General features: G+C 41.2%; 1 protein-coding gene across 1 annotated transcript; it reads right to left on the reverse strand.

Moving 5' to 3' along the window:
- Window positions 1–2,295: 2,295 nt before the first annotated feature.
- DDX18 (DEAD-box helicase 18) lies at window positions 2,296–19,885 on the reverse strand. Its single transcript, XM_087435063.1, has 14 exons — window positions 19,719–19,885; window positions 17,658–18,119; window positions 15,177–15,317; window positions 13,574–13,709; window positions 13,094–13,194; window positions 12,793–12,992; window positions 12,590–12,704; window positions 9,985–10,124; window positions 8,927–9,088; window positions 8,441–8,593; window positions 7,594–7,707; window positions 5,762–5,818; window positions 5,241–5,418; window positions 2,296–4,109 (listed from the first exon to the last, which is right to left on the reverse strand). The coding sequence occupies exons 1-14, from the start codon at window positions 19,801–19,803 to the stop codon at window positions 3,967–3,969; spliced, it is 2,187 nt and encodes a 728-aa protein (XP_087291189.1). The 5' UTR covers window positions 19,804–19,885; the 3' UTR covers window positions 2,296–3,966.
- Between the last annotated feature and the right edge of the window lie 2,844 nt (window positions 19,886–22,729).

Raw genomic sequence — 22,729 nt, forward strand, 5'->3', positions numbered from 1 at the left:
TTAAGAACAGCTGCTGCCTGGAGGCCACAGCTAGAACCACCTCTGCTCCCGAGGCAGGACGATGCAGGACAATGCAGGACGCAGCGGCCTCTGGACTCTGGATGAGGAAGCAGCTACTTGTTTCTGCTCCTTTGTTTTATTAGTACCTGATTCAGGGTTGAGGCAGGTGTATCTGACCCATCAAACCTAGGTCACTACCCTGCCCTGGCTGCAAGGGAGGCTTTTCTGCTTTCCTGATGGGAAGTGATCTTCACGACCCACCAGGACTCAAATGCCATGGTCTCCAAACACAGGAAGGAGGTTAGATGTTGGGCAGCCCTCAAACAAAAAATGTTGACTACAGTGGTCACCCAGTAAACGTTCCTGTCCCCCTTTAAATTACAGATGATACTGAGTCCTACAGGGGAGAATGGTCTTCTTAAAAACATGTGGCCAAGGCAAATGGGTTTCATCTCCTGTGCCAACACCAATCAACTGAATTCCAATGGAATGGAGCACTGCTGGGGGATCTCAAGGCTGTCTGCCTGGGGAAGGCATGGGGCCATGGTTGTTATGCTGTGCTACAGTGTGCTTCTTCCACATAAGGCATTCCCACAAATGCACAGCTGTTTCCCTCTTGGAAAGCCCAAGTCTGGGCCACTCTAGTTTGTGGATGACTGAACAGTAAGACCATTTCCTGTGTTGGGTATTTTCACTTTGCAAGATGAGAACATTAAAAGGTTTATTAAGAGGTTATATGTGGATGGATTCTAGGCTGGACATTCCCAAACCTGGCTGTGCATGACAATCATCTAGAGTTTCCTCTGCCCCACCAAAGGCCTAAATCAGAATCTTGTGGGCATGGGGCAAGAAAATTTTTAAAAATCTCAGTATTTCTCATGTGGCACAATCAGCATTTGGGAACTCACTTCCTAGAATAGAAGCCTGCCTTCCATAGGCAGAGAAGGTTCCATCAGCTTTTCATCAACTCAAGTCCACCAGAACCCAAGAAGGCAGAATTTCCAGGCTTAGAAATAGCTGGAATATTTAATTTGCATCTATCACGTGACGTGGCAAACAATATCGCAATATGACCTCTTTTCTTTCTCTGGACTATAACCAGGTTCCTCAGAGGAGCTTGGCCACATGTGTCTGTCTCCCCTACACAATTCCTGGCACCTAACACACTTCTAATTCATGACTTAGGGTTATCCAAAGGCACCTTGTTGTTGCTTCCACCGTAACACCCAGCACAGACCAGAGTAGCCCGGAAACTGCATTCATCTCTGTGACAGTGGTCTTAGGAAGGTGCTGCAGGACTGGGGCACTTTCTAACACCAGGGTCTGATCTTCAGAATTCCAGGGAATCCACACTGTCACAAATCCCACTGTTGTACCACAAAAGGCCCAAACCGGCTCAGGATTTGCAGTGAGTCCCCATACCTGACGCTGTTGGGCAGCACACCTGCGTGTAGGATGGACATAGCGCAGACAGCTAACAGGTACAGTGCTTTGCACCACGGCTCTCCTAAGCACCCTACGTGTTAGCTCATTCAGCTCTCACCATTGTATGAAGTAGGTTTTACTACTTTGTTTAACTCATTAACAGGCACAGAAGAATATGAGGAACAGCTGGAATCTGAATCCAGGCATTCTGGTTATGGAGCATTCATTTTTAACCACTACCTATTTTTGAATAAACAAGATCCTTTTTTGGTTATCTTGAATTCAGCTTTACTTACACTAATCTGGCCAGTTAAGACAAAAATTCTGACCAAAATAAGTGTAGATATAGCAATGACTTATTGCCTGCAGCCCAGGAGACCCAAAGGTTTCTATTTGCTTGTAGTGATCTGCTTGGCTCCCAGCCCATGCTGCCAAACCTTCCTAGTTGAAGCCACTTAATCCCATTTGGCAAGTTAACGGCCCCATATATGCCACCAGCAGCTGTGTTCTTAGCACAGGAACCTAAGGATCCCTTCTCCTTGTGCAAATGAGCCTTGTAGATGGTGCTGCCCTGACCCTGTATCTGATTCTAGTAACTGGCTCCCTCACATCTGAATCCTGGCCAGGTTGGTCATCTGGTTGTCTGGACTACTAAGCCATTAGTACAGTAGGAACGATCTTTCTATCTTGTGCTTATCTACTTTTCTCACAACATCTCTGTAGACTGACTTACTCATAGTGTAGGTCAACAATGGCAAGACGAACGAGGCACTAGACATGCTGAGACAAGGAGAGCCAGCCTGGGACAAGCAGGTGTCTAGAATCCAAATCCAGGCCGACCAAGCAAGGTCAACAAAGCATAGCAATCAGTGAAATACAAAACTCATGTAATTTTTTTAATGACACGGGCAAGTGACATGTTATGTAACAAGCTGGTTACAAATAGTGGGTACAGGATGACTTCACTTAACAAAAAAATTAAAAAGTATGTATACAAAACACTGGAAGGTTATATACCAAAATATCAACAGTATTTATTTCTGTTCAGTAATTAAATATTCTTCCTTTTGCTTTTGTATATTTTTTGAAACACGATTATTTCTAAAACAAGAGAAAAACAAGTTACTGGATAGAGAAACAGTAATTAATCACGAGGAGTCCAGCAGTTGAGGTCTGAAACCCAGGACAGGCCCAGCTAGGGTGACAGTGCTCGTGCCCACGTGCAGAACATCGTTCCTTTTCCTACTGAAATGCTATTTATTAGACTGTTTCCTCTAACTTGATGTTCTCGGTGTACTTAGGAGTCTATAAATATTAACTGGCACAATAGCAAAACGATGCTAGCACTTTGGTTTTGATTTGCTACAAAATGTAATACCACTTTGTAGTTATAAAATACACTAGAAAACATAAAATGTAAAACACACTAGAAATCAACAGCTCCTATAACAAAAATCCCCATCTGACTAAACCACTCTCTGTGCTGCTCTTTCTGACCTCGGTTCATTTCCAATTTCCACTATACATCTATTTTTGTTTCATGGATCTGGAAGAGGTAATTTTTCTCAAAAAGATACGAACTTTATGTGTGCTCAGCATTGTTGGATGGCCTGGCTTTAAATCTGCTACGAGTCGGCCTTGCCTTCGAAGTACTCTGCAGAGTTGGGAGGGCTCACCCAAATCTAAACCACTTGACCCAAGGCTGAATGAGGAGTGTCACCACTCTCTGTGCCTATTCTTTTTTTAAAGTCTTTACCAAGTTACCAAATGGAAAACAGATTATTATGCCTATAATGGTGTAAATGAGGCTCAAAAATCTGATTCTTGCCCCCCACTCAAATGTTAGGATTGCTAGGGGTGCTTTATCCAAATAACAATGACAACCCACATTTCTTGATCTTGAAAAAAACAAAACCAAGAAATGCTCACTGTTTTAAAATCTGGCATAAAAAATCTAGTATATAAAAACTGATGCCGCCTTTAACCGAACATGCATCTTAGGTATCTCCCAAAGCTGTCTGCCCCGTGACATGGCAGCATTTTCAGCAGGGGTCAAGAACTACTGTTAAGATCCAAGAAACAACCAAAACCAAAACATAAACCGAGACAACTTTCTGCACTGCCACCAGCACCACCACCTGTGTGGTGGACTCGGTCACCTGCCTTCTACAGCAGGCTGCACAGCAATCCGTGCCGCAAAGATCTCCAGACTCCAGGAAGGAAAGGCACAAAAAGAATTATATTAAAACAATGACAAATTTGGGGGGAAAAAGATTTAAACTTAAAATGTTCTATCATCATAACAAAGACCAAAAAGATCCCTTGCTTTGCCCTTGGGCAATCAAGAAAAACTGGACTGTTTTATATTCCTGAAATAAGACTGACTCGCTGGGAATAAGAGTCTTAGTGCTTGCAACCCAAGTCCACTTATACCCTCGTCAGAGCAGGCCACCAGATCCTACAGTTACAAACATTCCTTTGTTAGAGCAAAGAGAAAAAATCCATTTCAGGACAAAGCTATTCACGATGAAAGGAGTGTCTTCAGTGAGAGAACTGCCTGCTGTCAGAGGATTTCTTGCTGATGTGTTTGAAGATTATGGACTTCTCGACTTTCTTGGCTTTCTGGTAGCCGAATCCACCACCGCCTCCTCTCTTTCTAAGCTTGCCTTCATTGCTGTTCACGTCTAAAGGTGAATGTTAAGGAAATCAAGCAACACCAAGATAATGAACTCCAATCTGACATATACACAGAGAACAAACCAGGATGTATCTCTGGTTTGTTCCTCTGTCCCTCTGTTTAACCACTGTCCCTCTACCACAACCTTTCCCTCAACGATGAAAACGTGTCAACATACGCCTGTGCAACAAACTTGCAGAAAATTAGGAGAGGCCAAGTAATTGTGAACTAAAATTAGCAGATATGATTTTTAAGCCCAGTGTGTAACAGTCATATTAATTCTTCCTCCACACAACAAAACGGAAGACAATTACTTATAATGAGTTAAGAAGTAAATCTGCAAGTTTACAGGAACACAATAAAAAATATTGCCAGTGTCAAAACAAATGACTTGCACCTCTGCTCGGAGCTGATTCAGGAATGCTTAACCAAGTGAAGGAGCTGTTCCTTTCACATGATTCAACATGTATTCATTACAACAGACATTTACTCGATGCCTACAATGGGAATGGTGACCCAAATTTGGTCCTCTAGTTCCCTCGGGAGTTACTGCCTGTGTTAATGAACAGGCCTCACTTTAGCTGGTTCAGCTTCTTCTGCTGAAAACGTGATAATAAAGCACACATTACAACAGAAACACCTGGAGCTATTCCCTTTGCCTTTTATCTTAGGCAGCACTTAAGTTTTCTTTTCTTTTGCTGATCTTGCAGCTTCCTTGTATGACGTCCTTCAGTGGCTCTGAGAGGACACAAAGTCTTCAGCTTCAGGGCATCCTGCTCCTCCACATACCTCGTACAGCGAGGCCTCATAACTGCTGGAGCCCTGCAATTTTATCCCTCTGTGCTTCTCTCTGGAATGCACAACTCCCTCTGGCTCCCACTGTTTGCCAGTCAAATTCTTGTGTCCCTTTTAAGCCCTAAGTCATAAGTTGTCTTGTTTCTGCAATCCCCACTCTGATAATTAATCCCTGCCTACTCCGTGCCAGCACAGACATGCAGACAGGGACCAGGATGAACAGCTGGGCCTCCAGGCCTCAGCCAGAGCACACACCAACCCAAGAGCTAAGCCCAAACGGCTCTCCGTCAAGCTCTTGTCCCCTAGGTTCTGGAAGAATTCATAACAACAAAGAAAAGGATACTCAGATCAACAAAAGGAGGCACCCTGAAACCAAATGACAGAGCAACTTGAGGTAAATTTAAGTTATTAACATTAAAGATCTGTTTCAGAGAGTGGGAATCATATGCTCGAATGTATGACTTATATGCTTCCTGGGCTGACTTATGAAGGAAGTAGTTCTTTTCAATCAATTTTTCAAGCTGAAATGGAAAGACACATTGGTTTTAATAAAATAAAAAAGCAGACTGCATACATATTAAAACAAAATCATTCTGTAAAAAACGTTTGTTCCAATACACTTGCTCTAAGCTTTGTAATATATGCACAATCAGGCTGCAGTACGAATAATGACCAAGTTCTTGGAAGTTACGGACTGGAACAAGGTAGAGAGCACAGGAATGCAGTAAGCTACAAGATCACACAGTCCGAACTTCTCATTTTATGAAAAGGGAGATGCGGAGGACAATGGCCGCCCATGAAACACTGGGATGGCAGTGCTGGGATGAAGCTAAGGCTACCAGGTTAAAAAAAAAAAAAGCATACCTGAGACTGAATGTCAGAAATTTTGGACCAGGAAAACTCAAATTCACTTAATGGAACCTAGAAAACAAAAGCATGAAGATTAGTAAACCAGGATGGATCAACATTCAGACTTTCAGATGAATGAGAGAAGTGACAAGTGTCTTATGAATGGCTGGGAAATGATGGAAGGACAACTAGGCCTGTGGGAATTCCCTTTGGGACAGACATCTGCTTCCTCTTGTCTCCCAATGCCAATGAAAGAGTCTTATCTCACCTCTGCTAACTGCACATGAACTGTGCTATGAAAGCTTCCTAAAAGGAAAGGCAAGGAACTAGACAGGGACAATGAGTCAATGAAGCCCTTGGAAGCTTCTTGTTAGAAGGACCCCTAGTCCTTCTTTCCATGTCAGGAGAGCTGCCCTAACACCACACTACCCTGTGACTGGAGTTTGTGACACCAAGGTCATGATGACCACAAACTCCTACAGGAAGGAAAGATTTCTTACCAGCCCTCACTTACTAGATAACTGGAAAGTGCCAGATCTGTGCTAGGAGCTGGAGGGGTGGATAGTTGCTCAAGTCATGGACCCACCCTCAGAGAGCTTGGTCTTGTGAGGGAGACAGATAAGTGATGAGATGACAACTCGATGAGCACTTGTGCTGTGGGAACATGAAGGAGATCAGTGATGGCTTTCAGAAGAGATAACAGCTAGTTGAAACCAGAAGCTATCCAAAGATCCAGGAAAAGGGCATTCTAGAGAAAAAGTACAAAGGCTATAGGGCAATTTTGGGCAACTGCACCTAGCTGCGGGGTGGAGGAAAATCTACCTGGCAACACTGTGCCAGGGAGGCCAGAGGAGGCAAACGTCAGGAAAGAGAAGGCCTGACAAGTGTTCACAAGATCTAATAACAAAGAGGCCACTTATGATTCTACTGAATTCAGATTTGGTGGACAGAATGAGGCCAAAGCCAGATTAGGGTGGGCTGGAGATCAGAGTGAGTGGAAAACAAATGGAGAAAATACAAACCACTTTTCAAAATGGCAGACTGAAGAAAGGCAACAGGAGTAGCCATGCTGGAGGTGGTGGTAGGAGAACGGGTTTAGGGTTGAAGTTAATTTTTTTTTGTGAGGAAGATTAGCCCTGAGCTAACATCTATGCCAGTTTTCCTCTATTTTGTACGTGGGATGCCACCACAGCATGGCTGATGAGTGGAGGAGGTCCGTGCCTGGGATCCGAACCTGTGAACACAGTCTGCCAAAGCAGAGCCTGCAGAACTTTAACCACTTGGCCACAAGGCCGGTCCCTGAAGTTATTTTTTTTAGTCAGACCTGAGATAGTAAAGAGCCAATTGCCAGGGAGAGATTAAAGGTAAAACACAGAGTTGACGAACAAGGGACAGGAGGAGAGGAAGAGGTAGGAGTGAATGGGGATCCCCACAGCTTCAGGTGAGGTGAGAGGGAAAGACGTCAGGACGAAGAGACGTGGAGAAGACTGCAGGAGGTGGAGATGATCAGGTGTGAGGGAGCTTAGAAGGAGTGGAAGAGGTTTCAAACAGGGCTGTATAGAATGGGAAAGGAGAGCCTGGGCACACAAGATGCACTGCTGAGCAATAACGAGCTCAAGGACTGAGCTGTGTGGGTAGCTCTTTCTGTTCACATTTCCTGGGCTGGACCCATGTAAAATCTCCTTTGCTTAACTACTCACTGTAACAACTGTTCTAATCGCCCTGCAATGACTCATGACTCCTCGGACACATCGAGAAATGGTGCTTAAGGCCATCTGCACTGGCAAACAATGCCTATCAAGAGGAATCTGTTCTCAACTTAAGATTTTCCAAGCCAAGATCTTTACCTTGGATTGCTTCAAGTAACGAAGGAAACCCAATTCTTCGGGGCGCAAAATGAGCAAGGCATGCCCTCTTCCATTTAGGCCTCTGGCTGTTCTACCCACACGATGAATATACTCCTTTGGTGAAGAGAGAAAATCTGAGTTAATACACTAACCTCCACAGAACCTGTGGCAGTGTGCACTTCCAGGAGTGCACGGTAGTGGACAGAACTGTGTCAGCACATCTGGATGAGATGGTGCTATTTCTCCAGGGCTGTGCCACACAGACCTTCACCACGTTCCCCAAAGCTAGTCTGTCATTCCTTCTGCCTGCACCATCTCCAAAGAGGTAACAGGGCAACGACCAAGCCCGAAAGAAGGCTGGACACGATACTCACATTAACTCTATGATCTAGCAAAATGACTATTAAGTGTGATTCATCCTCAAAATGGCTTTTTAAAACACGTTTAAATGCCGGCTGATAATTTATATAATCTATTATTTGTTAACATACTTAATATAACTTATTTTATTACATATACCACAGAATCTTATCTATCTCTGTAAGCAAATTTTATTTCCTTCTGACACCTACTGCTCTTCACAGATCATCCCAAGCATATAATATTCCTAACTTAAGTCTCACTGATGCCTCTCAAATCTCCTTGCACATGCCCTTTGGGTCCTGCAAAAGCCCTAAATATTATCAGCACCAGAGAAACACTGCAATCACTGTACAATAAAACATGACCTGAATGACCCAGGGATAAACCTTTGAATGTGAAATGTGGTATTTCTCAGGGAATCTGGAGAGTAAGTACATTCCTTAATGTAGAGCCATTCTGGAGAAACCCCAAGGATGCCCGTTACCTTGGGGTCATCTGGAGGGTCATACTGAACAATCCAGTCAACTTCAGGAATATCCAGCCCTCTAGCTGCCACATCTGTACACAACAATATCCCTGAATCTGCATTGCAGAACTGGAAGAACGTGGTAGTGCGCTTATTTTGCTTCTGCTTTCCCTGGAATCAAATCAAAACATCCATTAGAGCTAGAAACTTGCAGCTGTTTCTAGGAGGTCTAGATGCAGGACCCCCAAACTGTGGACCTGTTAACCTGATTTCAAGTTCACTCCCTGGCCTATGTCCTATTTACCCAAGTGGACAGCGTCTCTTATTCCTTGGTGGTCCTCACTCCTCCACACCCAGCAACGCTCCCTCCACACAGGATCAATCACCCAATGTTGACTGAACTACTCAGAACTGTTTAGAGGAGAGCGTAATACCTGAAACCCCACAATCTATTTAACTTGATAAGCAGAACCTGTTTTTAATAAACTCCTCATAATCACTTACATGAATGGCCAAGACAGGCAAATCGATGTAGTTCAGCAATTCGTAGTGGTATTTCACAGACATACAGGATGAAAAGAAGACCATTAGTTTTTTCTTTCGGTTCTTCTTAAGGAATGTAAAGAGTAGGAGGAATCTCTTCTCAGAGGGACAAACAACATATCCCTAGAAGCAGTTCAAGTGAAGAGATACAAAATAATCAAATGGACATTTTCAGTTCCTTGAACCAATATAATTTGATAGAGAGCACAGACAAACATCATACACACACTGTCATGCCTTACCTATAACAAAATTACTGCCTTCATTGTAACAAAGCATTCGTAAGATAAGACTAATTTTAGCTCTTTTGATCCCTTTTACTGGCTGCAAACACTGGGTACTGAATATTTTTCATATTTCTCCAACTACTGGTTATCAATAGTTCTTGCAACCATAATATATTAACACCTCCATTAATCAGAACCCTCAAGGCCCACCAAAGATTTTTTAAAAGGTCCTTAATAAATAGCAAGATCTCAAATAGCCACAGCTTAAGTGCACTGTCCTAAACAAGATAACAAAGCTGGGTGAATATATTTTTAAAAACTAAACAACAAATGAAAGGTTTTTAAGCTAAATCGTTATAGGAAAATATTTTATTCATCAAAAGATTCAATCTTAAAGTTCTATTTTTAATCAACCTAGTTTGGATCTTTGTCACCTCATTTCCAATTTTCCACAGCTATGTGGGTGAAACCAGTCTCTCCATCTTCTAACTCATCTCACGTCTTAGAGCAAGAGATTATTAAACAACAAATTTCTTTTACTCCACCTACAACTGGTAGTGATTAATAACCTCCCACATGGCAAGCAGTACTAAGAAACAGAGTAAAGAGAGCTGATCAAATTATTCAGAGTTCAAGATACTGTACATCAGAAGAGCCAGAGATGCAATACCCAAGTTTACTATATTTGAATTAAAAGTTCATTAATCCATCTGCTTTCTGGATGATCATCCAAACAATTACAAGGAAACACCAAAGAAGATCCTTAAAATTTAACATATTGACACAAATTACCTGCTCAAGACCATCCACTGTTGCATTAGTTTTATCATCATCAACACCAACATACAACGGCTCCTTTTTCAGAGAAATCCTCGCCAGGTCTTCAACTTTTCGGGTTTGTGTGGCAGAAAAGAGCATGGTCTGTCTGCGTGCTGAAACAGATGCATATAACAATAACCAAAATCTTTCAGGGAATCTTTAGAATTGCTTCACAACTACAAATGCTCTAAGTAGAATTTGCAAGAATGTGAGACATGACATTACTATAGATATTAAGAGAATATGATGAACATCTCTATATCTTTAAATCTGACAACTTAGATAGAATGGACAATTTCCCTGACAGACAAACTTCTAAAGCCCACTCGAAGGGAAACAGAAAACCCAGATAGCCTGTATCTATTACAGAAATTGTAGTTAGAATCTTCATCTAAAGAAAACTCCAGCCCCAATGGCCTCCACTGGTGAAGTCTATCAAACATTTAAGGAAGAAATATTGCCAATTCTTCACAAATTCTCCAGGTCACTGAAGAAAGTTTACTTCCCAACTCATTCTTTGAAGCCAGCCATTACCCTGATACCAAAACCCAACGATTCATAAGCATAAATACAAAATTACTAAACACAACTTTAGCAAAGTGAATCCAGCAATATATAAAAAAGGACAATGCATCATAATGCATTATTCTAGGAATGCAGGGTTGGTTTAACATTTGAAAATTAACCAACACAGTTTACCACATTAACAAACTAAAGAAAAAACATCTGATCATTTCAATAGACACAGAAAAAGCATTTGACAAAATATAACATTTATTTGTGATTAAAAAAATCTCAACAAACTACGAACAGAAGGGATCATCCTCAATCTGATAAAGGGCATCTACAAAAAATCTAGTGGTGAAAGAATGAATGCTTTCCACCTAAGATTAGGAATAAGACAAAGACGTCTTCTCTCACCACTTGTATTCAGTGTTGTACTGGAGGTTCTGGCCAGTGCAGTCAAGCGAGAAAAAAATTAAGTGATGAATTTCATTTTTTCATCTGTAGATGATATGACTGCCTATGTAGAAAATCCAATGGCTAGCTTCATCTGGAAGGTCATAATGAACAATCCAGTTGAGTCTAGTAATAATTACCTTGCCGGATACAGGATCAAAATAAAAAAAAATTAACTGTATTTACGTATAAGCAATGAACAATTTGAAATTGAAATTTTAATGAAATACTTAGGGATAAATCTGACAAAAGATGTGAAAAAATCTGTACACTGAAAACTCTAAAACACTGTTAAGATAAATTAAGGAGCTAATAAATGGAGGTATACCTATTCACCGGTTGAATGACTCAATATTGCCTTTCACCAATGATCTATATTCAATACAATCCCAACCAAGATCCCAGAACTTTTAGGGGGTAGAAATTTTTTTTACGGGGTAGAAATTGACAAACTGATTCTAAAATTTATATAGAAATGCAAAGAACAAGAATAACCAAAACAATTTGAAAAAGAACAAAGGTGGGGGTTAATGCTACCTAATTTCAAGACTTAATAGGAAGAACTGGAATTCTCACACATTGCTGATGAGAATGTAAAATGGTACAAGTTAAACACACATCGGCCACTCCACTCTTAGGTAGTTACCCAAGACAAAAAGGAAATATATGCCCAGAATAAGAGTTGTAGATGAATGTTCACAGCAACTTTATTTGTAATAGCCAAAACCTGTAAACAGGACAATCATCCATCGACAACTGAACGGATAAACAAGTTGTGGTATATTCAACAATGGGATGCTACTGAGGAATAAGGTAAAGAACTACTGACAGATGTAACAGCATGGATGACTCGCAAAAGAATTTGCTGAGCAGACAAAAAGTTATACTGTATGATTCATATTCATTCATATAAATCTCTAGAAAATGCACACTGATCTACAGTAACAGAAAGCAGATCAACAGTTTCCTAGGAGAGAGAGACGTGTGTGAGCAGTTGTTGGAAGCAGGCAAGGGTTGTTCCTACTGAGAGTTTGAGGGAGGGATTACAAGGGTGTACAAGGAAACTTTTGAGCGTTATGGAGATGTTCACTGTATGAGTGTGGTGATGGTTTCACAGGTGTAAACATGTCAAAACTTATCAAATTGTTTATTTAAAATAGGTACAGATTATTATGTCAATTTTCCCTCAATAAAGCATTAAAAACAAATTGTATAATGAATGAGACCATGATCTTATCACAGATATAAGCAGTTTATAATGTTGCAAGTACTGTAACCAAGGTATGTACAACTCAAATATAACACAAAAGGCCACAAGTCCACGGCTACCTGGGAGACGTCAGAATGAGATAAGAAAAAGTAAGATGGGGGGGCGACGGCGACATGGGAATGACAGGTTAGGACTGTTTAACTTGCATTATAACCTCTAAAATGGCAAAACCACTGTAATAAGTTACTAGTAAGTTTGATCGTGTATTGCAAACTACCTCTAAAGCTGACTGGCACAACTTCTCTTGGCTATATTAAAATCCTGGTATTAACAGGTTTCATCTAGGAACAATCCTCACCTACTTCCAACTACTACTTTGCAAACCACATGCAGATGCTACCTACTTACTTGGCAGAAGTTTAATAATTTGTTTTAATTCCTCTTCAAACCCAACATCCAAGATACGGTCAGCCTCATCAATAACCAGACATTGAAGGTTTTTATACATAAACCCTGGGGTATTCTAACAAGACAAAGAAAAACTGTTAGCTGTCAAGTTTATGTTTCACACAAGACAATGAGCCAGGTACTACATCACAGCGTTCTCTTACCTGCATATGGTCCAGGAGACGGCCTGGTGTGGCCACAATAATGTTGATCCCATTAGCAAGTTTCTGTGCTTCAGCAGATCTGTTACTGCCCCCCATTATTAATCCATATGTATGAACATGGTGTGTCATTAGCTCCTTGAGAACACCAAAAGTCTGCATGGCCAGTTCCCTCGTAGGTGAGAGAATAAGGACTCCTGTTCCTAAAATGGAAAAAATGATATACGGTAAAAGCCAAACTGTAATTATCACAAGTCCATAACAGCTACAATACTAGTGAGAAGAAATCAGAACAAAGACTTACCATTTCTGGGCATGAACTTTAACTTAACAATGAGTTCAACTGCAGGGATGAGAAATGCCAGGGTTTTGCCACTGCCTGTTTTTGCAGCAGCCAGAAGATCCCTAAATATTAAAAAAGGCAAGGAGAGAGACATTTAGTCTACTCATTCAACAAGTCATTTACTGAACACCTACCACGTTACTATCACGTATGTTTTGGGCATCAGCGCTAGAACATGAAGAAGAAAGACAAAGTCCCAAACCTCTCTACCACTGAAAGCTATCACCTGCGTTAAATACCCAACTCAAGAATAAGAATCATGCTATAAAACAGAAGTGAATACTTTCTTCAAACATCAGTAAATAACTTAAAGTCTTTAATGCAGGTTGGGTATGTGACCCAACAGACAGTGCAAAATCAACAGAACATACTGGCATTTCCTTTCCAAACTACTAGCACTAAAAATAGATACTAATGCCCAAACATCAGTGTTAATCATACCTGCCTTCCAGAAGTGGTCTGATACTTTTATGCTGAATTTCAGTCATGTTTGTAAAGCCCATTTCTTTTATTGCCTTTAGAGTGTTTTCATTGACAAGATTAGTCAGAGAAGCAAATGAAGTATCTTCAAAAGCTCCTAAACAGAAGATAGTTTATCATTAGCAAATTTATCTTTTTTTAATAGTCAATACTGACTAATTAGTTTAGGCAAACTAATTGCCTAAATTAGTTTTGCTGCCTGAAAGCATTACTGGGTTGCAATCAAGCTTAGAAGAGCTTCCTCCAGTAAGAAAACACTAATCCCCAACCATTCCCATATATTAAGAAAAAGATCCTATACTTTTGAAGTGTCTCCACTGCTGATGGCTGTATAATTTCAAGTCCAGAGCCTAGTGTAACAAAATAATAAGGGATGGAGAGGAGGTAAAATCAAGGGACTGGTATGAAATGAAAATGCCAAGGCTGTTGGGGTGGGAGAGAGTTCAGAGAGAAATGAAATGTTTAATAAATCTGAAATAAAAAGTGAAAACATTTAGTATAATAAAAACTGAGTTTGAAGTCAATCAAAAGAGCAGTTAATTTCACTCTAAAAGAGACAACTGAGAAGAGTCAGATACAGACACAGTCTGTAAGGCTGATCCCACATATCCAGTGTGCTGTGGATCTTTAGCAGGGGAAGGCATCAAAAGTCCTTGGGGAGCTCCCCACCCCATACAAGTCCTGGCTCTATCCTAGGTATTGCCAACCTTGGCACTCCTGACATTTTGGGCTGGATAATTCTTTGTTGTGAGAGGCTGTCCTATGCGTTATAGGATGTTCTGCAGCATCCCTGACCTCTACTCACTAAATGCCAGTAGCCTGTCCGCTGTTCTGACAACCAAAAGGTGTGGCCAATCCTCACAGTTTGCCTGGGACAGAGGTGGTTTATGGGATGCAGGACTTTCAATGCTGGTCAAATTCTGGGCAAACCAGGATGAGCTGGTCACCCCACCCAGGAAGCAAAACTGCCCTGGCTGAGAACCACTGCCATAACCTTTGCAATTCTGATCGAGCAGGTCTGAGGTTGGGCCTTAATATTTTAACAAACAAAAAACTCAAACCAAACAACTCCAGTAACTCCTGGACATTTCTGGTTAGCAGCAACTGATTCTACCCTAAACTCTTGACTTTACAGACAAAGAAACAAAGGCCAAAGGAGGTCAGCCTGGCACAAGTCCCTCAATAATGTTAATTTCATCCTTCTTTCCTTACTGTAACTGCACCAGTACTAAAATCTCTGGGCTCCAGATTTCTGGGCCCATGATTTTCCTACAACATGGAATGAGCTTTAAAAATGACAAACCAAAGGAACAAAGGACCCCAGAAGACATTTGTGTACACATCAAAATATTTAGTGTTAGGAATGAAGAAAAGGAAAAAAATAGGGAATCAACAAGAACTAAGGCACACAATGAGGAAGATAAAAAGCTGTTAGATATAAATACGTTTCTTGTCAATACTTACTTTTTCCAGGTAAATTAAGTCACTCTTGAACCTTCAAATCCTATAATTCAGAGAGGCATGACATTTTAAAGATCCATCAGGAAAGCTTTCTGGAAGTTACCTGTTAGTCCCAGGGGCAGGCTGGGCACTTCACTGTCATCCTCCTCATCACCTGGCTTCTCCACGCTGTTTTCTGTTTGTTCAGGAGCCTGGGCGCCTTCTTCAGATTCCCCTTTGTCTTCAGTTTTTGCTTTTTTGGTATCTTTGGTTTTAAAGGACAAACCCCCCCCCAAATGTATTTCTTAAAATAAAAGTATCAAATGAGATCACAAAATAAAAGATGTGTAATGTGAAGGAGCATATTTTCAAAAGCTTGCTAAGAATGTCTCTTTTTTTATGATTAAAGATTTGGTTATATTTAAAAACCCACGGGGACATGCAGATTTGTCAACAAAACAATTTCTGAGGTTTCTTAATATATTATACCATCTTAAGTGACCAAGAAATATTTAGAAAGTTGAACCGAACAATTTAAATATACTAATTACACGGAGTCCTATATACTTCACTGAGGAAAAAAAGGGCATGTGATTAATATAGTCATGAGCTGCATAATGACAATTCGGTCAATGACAGACCACATATACAGTGGTGCTCCCATAAGATTAGTACCAAACAGCCTAGGTGTGTAGTGGGCTATACCATCTAGGTTTGTGTAAGTGCACTCTATGAGGTTCGTACAATGATGAAATCATCTCATGATGCACTTCTCAGAATGTACCCCCATTGTTAAGTAATGCACGACCATAAATTATTTAAAAACTCCTAATAAGCAATGATTTTCCCTCCTATACCATTAAACATAAACTTTCTAAAAAAGCTAATTTTGTTTTAAAGATGAACAGAAAACCAAAGGCTCTTCATGTTACTAGAGATAGACTACAAAGCAACGGCAATACCCACTTAGCTGGGTGATAAACCGGCCTGTTCCTTGAATGAAGTAAGTGGTGAGATGAGGAAACGCAGGGCCTCCTGGCTTTCTACCTGTACATTCACGACTTTCATAATGTGGTCCTAAACTACCTTTCCAGCCTTACTCCCGTCACACCCTTTAATGCTCCACTCTGGGTCAAACAGGTAAACTACCATGCTGGGCTTTTATAAATTTATGGCAATTAGTGAAGCTAGTTAGAACACAACTAACCGAGACCACAATTCAGGACTCTTTGTAGCCCAGGACTGGCCTCTTCCTTGGACCTTACTACTACCCTTCTGGGAAACAGTCAACTCTGCAGGACCCACGTGTTCAAAAGCCATGGATATTGTCAGCTGGTCTTCATGGCTTATCACTTTTTTTCCTTAAAATAGTTCTTAAAGTTTACCAATAGGGTTAAAACTCCCAGCTCTGTCATTCAATGGTGAGACTAGAAATAATATCACTTCCTTAGACACACTCAGAACAAAAATTCTAAAGTCACTACAATCACTTTAAATAAAAACTGTAATGTCTAATCCTCACGCTTTTCTCTATCTTGTTTCACTTTTTGTTTACGCAATTTCTTATAACCTATAAATGTTATTAATCTGTTGGCAGCATGAAGACAGCCACGCATGTTAGGAAAAGTTCAAAGCTCTTTCTAAATGAAACCTTTATTTCAGATGAGATAGATGAATAGGACATTCTAACCCAGGTGTTGGCAAACTTTCTCTACAGAAAGCCAGAGAATAAACATTATAGGTTTTGCAGGCCATATGGCCTCTGTCACCACAAAGACCAAGTGAACAAATGGGCACTGCAGTGTTCCAATAAAGCTTTATTTATAAAAACAGGTGGAAGGCTGAATAGTTTGCTGACACCTGTTCTATCCTCCCTTGAAATCTCTGCTTGCTCACATCTCAATCATTATGCCTGTTCTTTCACCTAAGCTTATTCAAATCCAATCATCTTCCAAAAGAAAATAGCCCTTCCCTCCCCACCGCCAATACTATCCTGGCCATTCTACTCACAAATTAACGTCCCATTTATTCAGAAGTTTCCTGCTATTTTATACACTTCGCATATCCAAATTATCACTAAGTTTCCTTTCAAAGGGAGGAATTTATGGTAGGAAAAAAGAAATGGGGCAGAAAAGTAAATGAAAAGAATCATTAATGCAAAGCCCAATGATACACAAAGGCCAAAGAAGATAGATTCTACTACCAGCCCAGATTTCTTTAGTAATTCCACAATTCAGTTTGCAAAAAGGTAAACCTAGGATATTATGCCATAGTCTGTGTTCTATATATTGTAAAAAGCCCAGCTAACTGTCAAAAAGAAGAGCACATTTCTAGAATTCTAAGGAGATTCTTATGTAAGTGTGAGGTTTTCTTCAAGGCTGTTAGGGAACGTAAAAGCTTGACACAGTACTCGGTATTTTGAGAAAAGTTAAAAGCACTCCTCTCCCACAAACGTTTCCTCTAGCTCCCAGGCTAGTTTGTGGTATACCAGCGAGTACAGGGAATTTCTGCATGTCATGTGGACAATAATAACACAGGGAAGGCAGAGTGATAACTGTGAAAAACTGTGTGAACAACTTGAGTTCAAAGAAAATGAAGTACCTACCAGGCCCAGCATCATCCACCATTTTTCTCTTCTTCTTCTTCTTCTTCTTTTTTAATTCTGAATTAGGAGGCTGTGTTGCTGCTTCCCCATTGGTTAATACGGTAGATTTCTTGGGGGATTTTTTAACTTTTACATTTTCTACTGTTTCTTTAGATATATCTCCATTTTGGGCTTCTGATGAACTCACATTCATAGACTGTTTTAGTGATTTTTTTTTTCCACCTCCCACTGTTTCTTTAGATATATCTCCATTTTGGGCTTCTGATGAACTCACACTCATAGACTGTCTTAGTGATTTTTTTTTTCCACCTCCCACTGTTTCTTTAGATATATCTCCATTTTGGGCTTCTGGCAGGCCCACATTATTAGACTGTTTTAGGGATTTTTTAACTTTTCCACCTCCCAGTGTTTCTTCAGACACATCTCCATTTTGAGTTTCTGAGAGCCTGACGTCGGAGGCCCCTGTTTAAAAACAGAACACACTTTGTGACAAAGAAGAGGTTTACTTAGAAACACTGAAATGTCAAATGAGAAATTCCAAGGCTTTCAGGACTAAAACGATTTAGCTTTTACTTCTCTTTCACGTACATTATTAAAACCACTTGCAATTTTATGGTATTCTACTAGAGGACAAGTAAATTTTCTTTAAGGAAAAATGATGGAAAAGGAAAATTTGCATTGATTTTTTAACTTCAAAAAACCACATCTCTGTCCTTAAGAGTCTGGGACAGGAAAACTTCAATGAGGTTAAATATTTAAACAGATGGGACTAGACAATGGTAGTTAGAAAACATACATGTTAACGTTAGGTATTTGATGAATATATGATTAACTGATATATTAAAAAACACATATCTTATTCACACAACTACTTCTTCTCATATAAATTCAAAACGTTCAACCACAACTTTCCTAGACTCTAGTGAATTGAAAATTCTATTGATGAAACTACTTATTTGTCAAATACTTATCATATATAAATGCCTAAGAATGTCTTTACAAAAGCTGCCCAGTTTAATATAGAAAAAGAAAACACCATCTTTTACTTTAATTATTTTTACCAACAACTAGTAACACCGTATTATTCTATAAGAAACAGAAATGTAAGGGAACTTCAAAAACATTATTCCTAAAACCCACAAACCTGTCCTCTCCTCCAGGATTTCTTTCAACTAATCTCTGCCGAAAACCAACTGGGGTAAGGCATTATACCTTCAACATTCCCCTCGGAGATCTATATCTTATAGAGGACCCAAAAAGGTTAACGGCAACAACGTCACGATCTCTGAATCACTGTCAGAAAATAAGGACTTGCAAATCAGTTAGGCAAGAAAGGTGATATTCAGGTAAAATCCTTTTTGTAAGTCTTTGCGAAGGATGCCAATATGTAAACACTTTTAACGAATTTATAACCTAAAGTTGGGAGTGATGGGAAGACAGGGCACGAGAGAGGCTTTGCGGTGGGTGTGTGCAGAAGACACCTTTAGAGCTGAAAATGAAGAAGCGGTACAGAGCGGAGACAGAGAATAGTGGAGGTGGGTAGGGGAAGGCAACGGTATCAGGAAAGCTCTGTGAAAAGAGTGACACTGAGCTGGTTTTCAAAAAACGTAGACACTGAACAGATGATATGAATAGAAGGTGCACAGAGAAGAGAAAGTTCCACGTGTCTGACTGAAAACGGGTGAGGGGCGGGGATGTGGTGGGACCTGCAGGTTGGGAGGGAGTCGGAACGGGGAGGGTGGAAGGGGAAAAGCCCGGTTTAGCTGAAAGCACTGCTGGAGGCCTGGAAGGGAAGTAAGAGGACTCCTGCTCCAACTCTGTAAGGAGGACAAACTGATGCTCAGAAAAGTCGGGGCAGATCTAGGACCCGACTCGAGGCTGCCCCGGGCCTCCCGGTGACTCTCAACAAGCACACGCGCTCTCGGGGCAGCTGCACGCGCCGCCCTGGAGCCCCGGGGACTCTGGGACCGCGCCGCCCGGCCCCGCAGTCGCCGTCGCGCGCCACGGCCCACGCGTGGGCTCCCTCGCCCCTGAGCACGCCACGAGCCCAGCGCCTCTCACCCTGGAGCTTTAGGTTTCGCTGCCGCAGCTTGAGGTTCCGCTTCTCGATCTTCTTGCGCAGGAGTTTCATCGGTAGATGAGACATACTGTCTGTAAGGCTCCTTCACCACGGCGCCACAGCCCGGCTTCTCAGCTCTCCCGGGTGACGTAACGTCCTCTCGGGACGCACGTGCGCAGCTCGGCCAACCGGAAGTACGTCACAGGAAGAGCTCGCGGCCTGAGGATCAGAAATTGCGTCCGGACGGAAATACTTCCGGGCGCGTGCGCCGTGCTTCCCTTGGCGACCGGATGCTGTGCAGCGCACCCTGCGGGAATGGAGGCCCCACCCCGAGCCGAGTTCATGTGGCAGAGCTGGCAGCGTGATAGGGCGACTGGGAGTCCTAGTAGTTTTGGTCTAGCCTCGGAGGAGGCTGAAGAAACAAGGGGGAGCGGAGGGCTTTAGGGAGTCTCCGTTTTTATGTTCCTGACGTCTTTGGATGCTGGACGATTTGGAAAATTGAATAAAACTTAAATTTCATTTATATGTGTGTCCAGACTTGTTTGACCACTCTTTTTAATGAGAAATATACTTTCCATGTCACTTGGTATACATGCACACCTTAATACAGCATTTCTCAAAGCAACACCCGTACTTTTGTATTTCACTCTGATATTTTTCGTGCCATTTCATCCTAAATTATTCTGTTCTTGGTCCATTAAAAATTTGGGTTACTATGCATTTAAATTGATTTTACTGCAATGTTAATGAGTTGGCTGCAGTTTGAAGAACAGAGGTTTATAAATCTCCAAAAATCACTCATGGACCCTCAAGGAATGCAAGACAGAAATTACTATTTAGGTAGCTAGTAGGCATCTTTTTTTTGGGGGGGGCGAGGGGTAAGAAGAGTGCACTAATGTTAAAAAATGGGGATAGTTCATATAGAAAATGATATTTTTCTTTAAAAATTTGCCCCAATTCCCCTTGGCAATAAATTGGCTCAAATTCCTTCTGGCAATAATCAATTGGGTAGGAACAACAAGTGGAAGGCCAATGAAAACTAGATTAATTTGTAAACTTGGAGTGGCAGGGCATGAGCCCATGGGGACTAGACACATCACAGGGAGGAAGGGAGAAGGAGAAAACCTGGGAGGGAGTTTAAACAGAATACGAATGAACCGACTGAGAAATCACATTCAATAGGACTGGAAAACCAAGACAAACAAATCATGATGTGCTCAGATTGTCCATGACTAGGCAGGCTAAAGGATGAGTCAGAAATTTAAACACACACACAGAGATACACATATGTACATAGACACATCTTTCTCAGTTTAAATACATGTATCAACTTATATATACAAGTTGTATTGTTCATATTTTTATTTTTTGTATATTATGATATTTTGACGTCTTAAAAAACCTTTTCTGGCTGAGGAGAGACTGTCCCTTTGGCGACTAGCTGATTCTTAAGACGACAAAAAACTCAGCCTGGAGCATGCCTTTGATAAGCAAACTAACCAATCCTGAGCCATATTTCCTCTATCTAGCCTGTACACCTCAGGAGGCAATATTCCTTTGCTTTAATTATCTGAGGGCCAGGTAATAGGCAACTAGGGGCCACTCCAATAGTTTAGAGCCTGCCTAAATTATTTAAATTAGCCAATCATAAACTGTTTACCCTGCTCTACGTCTCCTTTCCTGAGGAAACTCCCATGGAGCCTGTGGCCCAGGCTCTCCCCTTGGTCCTTTTCCTTCTGCCTCCTAACAGATGCTGGTGCTTTTCCACATGGCTCTGCATGGCATGCTATGCCTCCTGTTTCTAGAATCTGTGAATATAATAACTTTTGTTATCCCGAGCCTCTCCTGTGTCTCCTCTTGTGGCCACCCCTGACTGGCCATCACATAAAAGAGCACAGAAGACACATGCATCCCTCTTTCTATCTCTATCTCAATAAGTATACATATACATTTTCATGACTGCACACTTGAATGTCAGGTCTGTGACTTTGAGATTCACCTCTATTAGTCTTGGGTGCTACAACTAGCATGTCTTCCATATAGAAAGTGCTCAGAATTATTATTTTATTCTGTTGTAGATTAAATTAGTGGGTCTGATAATGCTTTGGTAGTGGTAATGGAAGAGTACTCCCTTTTCTCTAGGGTGTGACCTTTTCCAGCTAATAGTGAGGTTTGGCAGTGTCATTTCCATAAGACCACAGAACTCACAGCTTGGGTGTTTTCAAGATGTTTAGATTAGGGAAGCTGGTCTCCTATGATGCATGGAAATGATTAATTTTAGGGGTTGATAACCTTTCAAGAGTCGTATGTAAGGCTACATGCCAATTTTTCTAGATTTTTAGGAGAGAAAGGAGAGATAACCTTGGAACAACTCAAAATTGAGGGTGGGAGTTACTTTAAGAAAGTGAGTTTCCAAGACCAGGTCTGGTAAACAAATGAGTATCGTTGCGTTGGATTTCAGAAAATATCTGTGAGGTCTGGAGAGGTGGCAATTAATCATGTGCCTCTGATAATCCTTTTGTCCCTCACTGCTAGAGCCCATCTTAGTATCTATTCAGTATATATCTAAAACTTCTTGCTGAGTCTCCCTGTTCCAGATATCTCCTTCCCCAGAATATATTCATTCACCAATTACTCACTCATTTAGTGATTATTTTTTGAGCATCGTTATGCTAGGAGTATGTGATAGGTGTGTGCCAAATGCTGGGTATAGAATGGCGGATAAGATTGACACGGCTCACCTTCGTGAAGTTTACGGAGCTTACAAGGAGAAGATAGAAAATTAGACAATTATGGTAAACTATAAGGGAAGCACATGACAGGTCAACACTATACTCTGGGAGTGAGGTTGGGGATGGATCTTTCATTCCATACCCACTGTGCACAGGTGCTGAGCTAGCGGCAGGCAGAGCAGGGAGGGAATGGAGATGCTGCCCTCTACCTGCCTGCTAGCAATATTTACATTCAATATGGACCATACCTTACCCACACCATTATTTTGATTCATTTGAGA

Source organism: Ceratotherium simum, chromosome 9 (assembly GCF_057802395.1).
Source record: "Ceratotherium simum simum isolate JZ-2026a chromosome 9, ASM5780239v1, whole genome shotgun sequence".
Taxonomy (NCBI): Eukaryota; Metazoa; Chordata; class Mammalia; order Perissodactyla; family Rhinocerotidae; genus Ceratotherium; species Ceratotherium simum.

Bases quoted from the DNA above. Each gene is read 5' to 3' on its own strand.
- DDX18 (XM_087435063.1), bottom strand. From the start codon at position 19,803: ATGTCTCATCTACCGATGAAACTCCTGCGCAAGAAGATCGAGAAGCGG. The intron at 12,993-13,093 runs GTAAGTCTTTGT...TTTCCATTTTAG, and splicing joins AAAGTTCATGCCCAGAAATG to GAACAGGAGTCCTTATTCTC. The intron at 4,110-5,240 runs GTATCCTTTTCT...ATTCACCTTTAG, and splicing joins GCCTCCTTTTGTTGATCTGA to ACGTGAACAGCAATGAAGGC.